General features: G+C 31.6%; 1 protein-coding gene across 3 annotated transcripts; it reads left to right on the top strand.

Moving 5' to 3' along the window:
• The first annotated feature begins 351 nt into the window (after positions 1 to 351).
• On the top strand, positions 352 to 9,345 carry LOC109536897 (putative inorganic phosphate cotransporter). 3 transcript variants are annotated; one of them, XM_019903348.2, is made up of 10 exons: positions 352 to 650; positions 6,369 to 6,508; positions 6,573 to 6,672; positions 6,816 to 7,031; positions 7,106 to 7,326; positions 8,031 to 8,180; positions 8,280 to 8,412; positions 8,470 to 8,714; positions 8,846 to 8,966; positions 9,028 to 9,345. In XM_019903348.2, the coding sequence occupies exons 1-10, from the start codon at positions 569 to 571 to the stop codon at positions 9,048 to 9,050; spliced, it is 1,431 nt and encodes a 476-aa protein (XP_019758907.1). In that variant the 5' UTR covers positions 352 to 568; the 3' UTR covers positions 9,051 to 9,345. The 3 variants fall into 3 exon arrangements, with proteins under 3 accessions (XP_019758907.1, XP_019758906.1, XP_019758908.1); XM_019903347.2 differs by lacking the exon at positions 352 to 650 and adding an exon at positions 3,575 to 3,724; XM_019903349.2 differs by lacking the exon at positions 352 to 650 and adding an exon at positions 4,904 to 5,131.
• Positions 9,346 to 10,581: the final 1,236 nt, after the last annotated feature.

Genomic DNA, 10,581 nt, shown 5'->3' with positions numbered 1-10,581 from the left:
AAAATGATCACTTTTTCATTGCGAAACTGAAAACGTAATTTTTACATAATGTTACCACTAAGACTCTATGACTGCAAACGTTTGCATTAATATTAAAGTTTCCAACTGACTAAAAGTTTCTACCCGAAAAACTATTTACTTATGAAAAAGTCGATTGAAAATTGCAATATCAATTTGCCTTAATTATAAACACGATAACTTTTGAATATAACAGGGACCTTTAGTCTTCAACTTTCAGATTTAATTGACCCCTTCAGAAATTCCACTCGAAAACCGATAACACACAATCAAACATAAACATTATGCTCTAACAAAATTCAACAAATTCTGTAACCCCACAACGGTTAAAGCGCTGATATAAAAGCAGAACTTGGCGGTAGTTGCAAGCTTAATCCTCGACATTCTCAAGGGGAAAAGTTCAGTTATTTTTGCTATGTTCACACGCTGGCTTGTGATAGCATAATATGCAATACTTTCAAAATTTGGACAGCTACTAAAATTGTTCAAATATTCAAGTCGAATCATAAGACCGAATTGGTTGTTAGTGAGTTGAATCAAGTGCGTCAAGATGGTAAAAGAAGGGTTCGAACTAAAGCAAATAGACACGAAAAAAACGTTAAGTGAAAAGGATTTAAACAAAATAGCTGAAGGTAGGATTTGTTTAAATTTTAGTGAAATTATTTCTTTCATTTTAAAAATGAAAACATTATGAAGAAAACTTAAAAAGTGTAATCACATATTTTTTAATCACTGATAATTTTCGAAAACGTGAAGCGATTTTGAAAATCACATAATCAAAAATGTATTTTAATAAAGAAGTGTCCAATCGTGACTTACAAAACTAGGTCAATCAATTTTTGCGCATAACAAAAAGAGTCAAGGAGGAAGTAACTCATTAACAAAATACGCGCTCTCAATATAACAAAGAAGCAATAAATCTGAGTTAGTTTCGACCGCTTAGACCAAGATATATACTAATGTTAACAGAATTTATTCAAGATAATTCAAAAAAATAACTGTTCTTAGTAATGCTTAGGCTCTGATTGCTGCTGGAGGAGAGGATTGAAAGGCACTCCAAAGTTTCAGTTTCATATCAGTAAAAATTTTAAAAAAATATACATGAAACCAAGACGAATATTTTTGTTCCGATATGGACAAGTATATCCCTTTTACATATAATTATATGGTCACTTATGCCGACTATCCTAATAAAATAAGACGTAGTACCGTTTCTGCTATGATCGGCATGATTTAACTATAAAAGAAGCCACAGCAGAATCGAGAATTCAGTCAGTGTCAGATTTTTGGTCAGAAGTTATAAGAATTGAGTCTCAGTCTAAAGTTAGTCATAAGATTTACGGTCTAAGTTAAGATAAGTCATAGTTAAGGTTCGGTTGCAAGTAAAATGTATCGTTTGTATTAATTTGGGAATAAATTATTTTTAAAAAGCAAACTTTCCAATTAATCAATAAAATTATACGAAATACTATTCATAATTTCTTGCAAATAAATACACACCTTTTGATAAAAATGTAATTAGGTTATATGTATATCTGAAGGATATGCACTTCATAAAATGGATTATACACTAATATATATTTTACATTGAACTCAATAGACAACACCAATGATTTTATCTGCAAACGATCTTATACAAAGTGGTATTGATCTCGAGCAAATAAAAAATGACATAAACAATTAAAAATGTTGTTTTAACCACAATTAGTTAATGATAAAAAAATTTGATGAGCGTAAAATAATAACAACTTTCATGTACTTATACACGAGTAGATGCGTTTTATTCGAAACGCTATTTTATAACGCCATGCGACAAAATATTTAATTTTCTTTAAATAAATATTTTCATTAAATAAAATAGCTAACCGAAAGTGCAACTTGCAAAAAATATGTGTTGTCGTATTTGTAGGAACCAGAGAAAGATGTCCATCAAATTTTTAGTATTACCTAGGTCCAACTGTTCAAATGTTCAATTAGTTTATTAGTACGGATTTAACTATTAAGTGAATGATTTTACTATTTTAAAAGCAACACAAGCTTAAAAACCCTGATATTTGCAGACATAATTTGCGAAAGGAATGTGTTTTAAACTGAGACATTCGAATGAACCACCTATGAAACCTTGACTGATTACACAGTATATAATTAGGGAACGCTGGTACTTCCCGGTTGCTATTTTTTTTCTCATAAATCGGTTACTCTCTTTATGGTCAATGTTACGCTCATCATTAGATAACTATATTAACATTCCACTGAATAAATAATGAATGATATATATTCAAACTCTATAGACCATATCAATATAATTGTTGTTTAGTGAGTTGAGTGGTATTTAAATGAGAAAATAATATTCCAAATAACCTGGGAATACAATCACACTTAATAGCAAAATGACTATTTGCTTAAAAGCCAATACTTCAATTCCTGGGAGAATTTTCCAAATATTTTCATTACAAATTTATACGCATCATTTCAACTTGAAGGAAAATCAATTAATATTTGCGGTGAGATAATGATTTTTTCAGCTGCTTTGGACCTTACTTTAACAAAATCACCTTCAATTAACCGTTTCAAGCTAAAAAGATTGAAGTGATTTCGCATTTTAGATCAACTGTAATGTCATGCTTACGTCTGGTTTCCGTATGTAATTACTCCCTATGCAAAAAGTATATATTACCTACATATGGCTTGTGGAGTTTTTTGAAATTATTAATAATTTTCAAAATAATTTGAAATTTTCTGATTATTTAACTGTTCCAAAAAATGTGACTCACAGATGCTGAGTTTTAAGCTTTCTAAGTCAATCGTAATAAAAGTTTTTAAGTACATTTTCCTATGATTATAGATTAGTAATCACGTATTCTCGTTATTCCTATCACATTTTTTATTATGAGTTTTACATACTTCTTCTTCTAGCCTTCGCTCATTACTCCCTCTTCACACTTTACTTGACGAAAAATGGTATTAGAGGTCACCAGTATGCCTTAGTGAATTCAAGCAAATACATTTTAAAAAGGAGGTTAAGACTTAAGAACCTAATTACGGTAGACTACCTTTACAATATTTATAAAGTAATTATGCACAAATGAACAAATCGCAAAAACAATAATTCTATGACATTTTCACCACTGACTTCGGCTAGTTTTGATGACGACAATAAAAATGTTGATTCTGAAAATGTTCTTCAATAATAAGCCTTCGATTCATTTTTGTAGATTGGAGGAGGTCTCATTAAATAGAATGCGTAGTAACTAGACACTTTAAATTAACCATTTCATCCGATTAACAATTAACTTTTTCATTACTTTGTAAAGAAAAAGCATCTGATTATAGTAATTTTTTAGGTCAGGGTAATATTTACGTTCTTAGATAATATGTATAATTTGTCACCTTCATTTACTGAAAAAATTGCAACATTACTGAAACATGAGCAAGCCATAAAAACCAAAGATAAAACGGATTAAAAGATTTGGCAGTTGGAATATGTAGTATGAGATAAAAAAATGTTGGAGCAATCGAACAAAAATCAGTTAGTTACGATAAGAAAACAGGTGTAGTGTGAAATTCTTGCATAAAATTTAGGCCAAAATGCCCGATCAGAAAAATAACAATGAATTTGTTTATAGAAGTCTTGGAGGCAGTTTTATTGGTCTTTACAGAAGAGTTAGCTATGCTATGGTAGAAAAATCTCCGGTTGTAACTAGCGGTAAGAGCTTCTGCTTAAACATATTTTGCTCTGACTTTAGTTGCATAAATAATGCTATCGGCTACACTCGGTTAAAGTTATTTTTTAAATTCGTTTTTCTTAAAAGTCCAGATTCAACTTTATTATAATTAACTGAGCTATTTTCCATTTAAAATTATGTAATTATAAAATAGCTTAATCTTTGTTTCACTAAATTTTCGATTACATTGAAGCAAACATGAATTATCATTACTTAAATAGGCACAAATGTAGCATAAATTGATATTAATTACTTTTACTTTATCTGAATCTAATTAACTTTATCTCAAGAAGCATATGTCCTAATCAAATTTGATTTTTCATAAACATAAGTTATGTGGTCAATAATAATGTTATTGTAACTTACGCTTTCAGTTTATCGGAAGGAAGACCGTTTAGCGCCCGAAATGTAAACTGCGAATGTCCAAATAGATTCAATGTAACTGATAAACACTAAAGGATGACATGAAAACTATTAGAAATTGCACTTGTCCGAAGTATTTTTAATAAATTGAAGTATCTAATTTTTGACCAGATTAGAAGTGAATTATAGATGTGAGAGGCGCATCGAAAATGCATGTAAAAAAGGGGGGTTGGCGGCGAAAAATAAGCAAGTTACAATTACTGCTTGATTACATGAAAATAGCTTTTCGCCCTTCCAATCCAAGGAGCAGTTTAATGGTTAAGGTTCAAATTCGAATGAAAATCCATTTTCTTCAATATTCAGTGTGATGGCCGCCTAGTAAGTTGATCCAGCAAGTTGTAGCCAGCTGTTAAATCAAATAGGTCCGAAACCTGTTTTGGAGTGCCTTATTATTGAGCCAAAAATATTTAACAACAAATTTTTGACAGATTAAAAAATAAATCCAGAACTGTGACTGAGCTAAATAGAATGTGTTTGTGGAAATTTTATACTGTTTGTATTTAATTTCGTATAAAATATATCTTAATATTTAGTTTGGCTCGTTGGGACGTTTTTACTGGAAAAAGTTGTTATTATTAAATAGAAGAACACAACAACTAGCCATTGGCCTACATTTTGGCCTATCTTCTGTTATAATTTTTTCTACTAGTAACGATTTGTTTTCCGCTACTGATATCCAGTACGAGTCAACGTACTGTACAATGTACTTTCACTTTACCCATATTCATTTATTAATCTAACCGTATCCCAGTCTCAGTCGAGATTCTAGATCAGGTTCACTTATATTTTGTTACAATATATAAACATATTTAATGATCGGTTCAAGATGGTTCAAGTGTGGCATTAAAAAAACAAAGCTTTTCTGATGGGGTAGAGTGCACGTTCATGAAATTTTAGCAGTTCAAGTGCAAAAATGTTTAGCTTTGGACAACGGTACAAATATCAGCCTCTGGGTGCGGTTCATTGTAAGTCGCAATTTTCATTATCAGCTGGATTGGTTTATCGATTTTCATTGCTTAATGGCATATAATATATGGATAGCAAAATTATCGCGTCTCCCGCTTCTATTTGCTGATCGATGATTTCATTACGAAAATCTAAAATACAATTTATTTGCTTGAATTAATTATGCGACTCATTTATGATGGTCAAAAACACGGGAAGCTGCACATGTTACTTACACATACAGTCACGACAGGAAAATCATGTTTTAAATTATTTTAAATCGGATGATCCAAGATTTTAAATGTTTAATGTATAGTGTCACTGTGAAAATGCTTCGGGATGTGGCTAAAGCTCAGATATTACATTATTCATAAATATTTGATAATTTACTGATCATTGATAAAAAAAATCGGCCCTTTTACACAAAAGGATTCGTAATTGAGAATCTCTTTGTCAAAATAGTATCGGAATTTTAAAAAATCTGATATTCGAATACTCGTTTAGTGGTTCAAAAATCTGATATTCGAATAATCGAGTATTCGAATATTCCAATATCCAAGTATCCGAATATTCGGGTATTCGAGTATTCGTTTTTCATTCACCGTTTTCTAAGAAGAAAAATCGTTATCTCATTTTTTGGCAATTATCCGCAACGGATAGAAAAGTGCCTTTATCCGCACATTAATTGTAACTTGAATTTTATATTCATTTGCAGGAGTGTAAATGATTATTTTCATTTGCTTGTAAACATATGGGTATTTGTTTAAATGCTTATAGAATATGAATAAGTTATTTTATAAAAGTATACAAAAACAATATTCGAGTATTCGATTATTTGAGTATTCGAGTATTCGAGTATTCGAGTATTCGAGTATTCGAATATTCGAATATTTGAGTATTCGAATATTCGAGTTATGACTAGACATAATTATTTGCTTTTTGAATATTCGAATACTCGAATTATTCGAGTTTGATTCCAAGCCGTAGTCTCAACGCTCAACGCTTTGTTTAGGACACATGTTTTTTTTGTGAGACGTGTGTTTTGTTTTGCACCCAGTATCATCTTATACCGCCTTTCCAACTTAAATTATGATAATTTTTAAAATACACAAAATACGTTTTGGAATGTAAGAACACCTGTACTCAGTGAGAACATTTTATCTCAAATCATTCAACGCTCGTTAGATGTTAGAGAGAAAATTAAAGTTGTTATCAGCTCGTATAAATATTTTATCAAATTCGCATATTTCATTTCAGCCCCTACGATCGGAGTTCGTCATGCTCAAGTCCTAGTTCTATTCCTGCTGATTTTCCTGGCATATGGAATCAGAGTCACCCTTTCGGTAGCGATCGTTGCTATGACAGATCCTACAGCTAGCAGTAATCCAAATGTACCGGCAAGTGATTATTTCTTCACTGGTTTCATGCTTTATTGTGATTTCCTACTTTATTTTGTTATAGACTTACCCAGAATGGCATGACAAAAGTATAGTGCTTTCAGCATTCTTCTGGGGATATGTAATACCCCAAATATTTGCTGGCTGGTTAGCTGGACGATATGGTACGTTGATTTTGTTGAAATATTTTTAATATTTAAACAGTTATCAAAATTAAATTAAATTTTGCATACTATATATTAAACTGGATAACGTTTTTCTACTAAAAACACATTTTCGGGTGCAGTAAATTTCAAATGAATTTCAGGTTCTAAATGGTTCCTGATGGGAGCTATGGGAATTTGCGGTACGATGTGCATACTTCTGCCTGCCATGGCTGCTGCTTTCGGGTCAAAGGGCGTTATGATAAACCGGGCTCTTCAGGGGCTTTGCCAAGGATTCCTCTTCCCTAACGTTCATCATGCGCTAAGCCAGTGGGTACCACCTGATGAACGGTCTAGACTTGGAACTATTGTCTATGCAGGTACTAGCAATGCTCAATATTGCCTGTATTCTGATAAATGAAATAAATAATTCTCATATTGAAATCCTTTCCAGCTGGTCCTTTTGGAACCGTGATAGCCATGCTGTTAACTGGAATTATTTCTGCTAGTTATGCTGGTTGGCCGTTAGTCTTCTATGTTTATGGAGGAACATCAGTAGCCTGGACAATAATTTGCCTCGTATTTACATATAATAGTCCGGCTGTTCATCCAAGAATTAGTGAAGCAGAAAAATTCTTCATCGAGTATAATCTGGGGCACAGCGAAGGCAAGCCAGTAAGTGAACAGTGCCTGATTTGTTATGTCGAAAGTGATGCGACTTATCTAAATTACACTTTAAGCTGTGAATCGTGAGCTTTCCATCAGTATTTTGTCTAAATCTTGGTGACTAGTAAACTGATTTATCAGTATTTAGGTACAGAACCAATGAACCGCACCTTGTCAGTGATGATGCAATAACAACAACCATTAATGTTACTGTTCAATACCTAAAACGTCTTCTTTTGATAATATTTTGTATGTATTTGTTTCTCTTTCCTTGGTGCAATTTTAAGAGAATTTTCTTATAGTTTTTTACAACATTTAATTATTAGCAAGCGGGAGAATTTTATGCGCAATATTTATTTCGACAATGCACTAAACACGAAAAGTTCTTTAGTATAACAGAGAGTTTTATATTTGTTCGAATAACAGTTATACAACTGGAAAAACCCGCGAATTCGAAAAATAACCTACAGTTACATTCACTGGTACCGTCCTATTTTGTGAAAGGATTTCAAGCTGCTGTTTGGTATTTGAACAAACAAAAATTATGCCATCTCTTATGTCCGCTCAAGTAACTGAAGATGCAATTTTTCAACTGGCCACCCAAAAAGTCTGAAAACATAGACTTATACTACTTACAAAGTTAAGGAAGAAGCAGCTTGAATACTTAGAGGTTGCAATTTTCGTAATATATTAACTTTGTTTTATTTACTTAGAGCCATAAAATACCTTGGAAGTCGATTTTCACATCTCTTCCGCTTTGGGCCATATTGGTCAGCCACTGTGGTCAAAACTGGGGCTTTTGGACGCTAATGACTGAAATCCCTAATTATATGGGACACGTAATGAATTTCAATATCAAATCGGTAAGCGAATATCCAAATACTCAATACTACATTTTTGGAAATTGAAAATATTAGCGACATTTTAATGTAAGATTATTAGAAAATTATTATTTATTTCAGAATAGTATTTTATCCGCCCTCCCATACTTTGTGCTTTGGATTCTCAGTTTTATCATGAGTTTCACATCCGATTCTCTCATCACTAGACGAATTCTTAGCATAGGAAATACAAGAAAGGTTTTCAATTCAATCGGTAAGCTTGCAAATATATAATTTGATTAGTCAAGATATAATAGATTTTTTATTTCAGGCTTAATTATTCCTGCTATAGCTCTTGTCTTTCTTGGATTCACCCCGTCCGATGACCCGAAACGAGCGGTAGCTTTATTAGTAGTGGCTGTTGGTTTCAATTCAGGCATATTCTGTGGTTTCAATGTAAATCACGTAGATATTTCCCCAAATCATGCTGGCATTTTAATGGGGATCACTAATGGTATTTCCAATATATTTGGAATCGTCGCACCGTTACTAGTTCAATTTTTGGTATCAAATGAGGTGAGAATTTTAAAGAAAGAGAGCTTTTAAGAGTCAGTAGTGTTAGAGTAATAAAATGTATGCCAGGAATGAAAGATGCAAACAAATCATTGAACGTTTTGATGAAATTGAGCATACAAATTACATTTTAGGATGATCCAGAACAATGGAAAATCATTTTTTTTATGACTGCTGGAGTATATGTGGCAACCGATATATTTTACGTATTGTTTGGTACTGGAGAAGTGCAAGCATGGAATGAAGATCCTGAAGGTAGTTCCGACTAGCTCTTATAATAAGCATTGAAAATTGACCTGATTGATTTGATTTTCAGAAAAATCTACGAAAAATCCGTAAAACTAAAACAGCCAAAGTTTTGAACTAATCCGAAGGAAGAGACTGTGATACTTCAATTGCTTCCTAATATACCTATGAGAAGTACGCTTATATTGAAACTAAGTGGTAGTTTCTACTTGTGTATACGACATTTTTAATATTAGGACAAACGTTTAGTAGTTTTGAGATTTGTTGATCAAATGCAATGAAATTTAACTTAATAACTTCTCAAAGCATGCAATTAAGTCAACATGCTAACATGTATTTATGGATGTATAGTGAAGAAAGGTAGTCAATAAATAAATATGAAAATGTTCCTAGTCTTATCGTGCTTATACATATCATAAAAAAGTAAATTGAGTTAATGTATCATACATTCTTGAGAACAGCAAGAAAGGGATCGTTTAAAGTATTTCGTCCCGGTAGAGCATTAAAAGCTGTGTCTTACAAAATTAAAAAATTTGATAACACATTACAATCCATTGTCGGTGGTATTTTATACTAGATACCCAAAAATTTAACCGTAATAAAAAAAACTAGACATCTTCAAACTAAGACTTTCCTAAGTAGGAACAATACTTTGGCAAATGTTCCGCACACCCTCATGATAGAAGAAACACTAAAGGCAAATAAAATTAGTTTGCAATAATGGAAAAATGCACAGCTAAATAAAAATGCAGCGAAATAATTCAAAGAGAATCGTCATATTTACAAAAGCAGTAAAATCTATTATAGCATTTCACGCTGAATGGGATTCTTATTGATTTCTCCTCGAATCTATTTACTTAACAAAAAGTTAAAAGAAATACTCGAAAAAAAACAAACCATTTACCAGGCGAATCTATTTCATACAAATACAAAAGATTTTACTCTTAAACCTAATATCCTGTTTTTTACAGTACACTCTTTTCATACGTAAATAAAATAGATATTCTTATTACTTTCTTAACCATGAAAAAACATTATTTCTCATTTAAATTGCTTAGCTTCCTGTGTCTATTTGCCCTGCCAAATCTTTGCAGCTTTTCATATATGCTAATGTATATTATGTAACCGACCTCAGAAGCCGTTTATGTAAATTTATGTAACTTAACTATCCCGAAAATTTAATTCCTAAACTCAAATAAAAAGATCGTATTACTATAGTTACTATATTATCCATGATCGTGTAAAGGATTTTGATTTTGATAACATTGTTAGCTATTTGATAAGAATCAGTAGTAATATTCAAATTTATATTGCGCGAAATTCCTTGATAGTTCGACTTATTAATTATTACCACAATAAAAAAATGTAACAATTAGATTACCGCATTTGGCATAAAATGTGTAATCCGCCATAAAGTGGAAACGTGTTATGGATTTTTGGCTCTCTTCTGAACACTAAAAATTTTACGCATTCTTGATGTGTCATTAATACTTATTATACATTGATGAATTTTTTTTAGATTATTTCTGAAGTACTGATTGTATTGCTAAAGAGTCTAGATTGTAAAGACAAATCATAAAAATTTAAAAACCAGAAAAAAAATGGAAAACTAAAATTGGGGTTA

Source organism: Dendroctonus ponderosae, unplaced genomic scaffold (genome assembly GCF_020466585.1).
Source record: "Dendroctonus ponderosae isolate FM_Combo_2020 unplaced genomic scaffold, Dpon_F_20191213v2 Dpon_F_20191213_2, whole genome shotgun sequence".
NCBI classification, from domain to species: Eukaryota; Metazoa; Arthropoda; class Insecta; order Coleoptera; family Curculionidae; genus Dendroctonus; species Dendroctonus ponderosae.
This window is presented reverse-complemented; position numbering and strand designations above follow the sequence as displayed.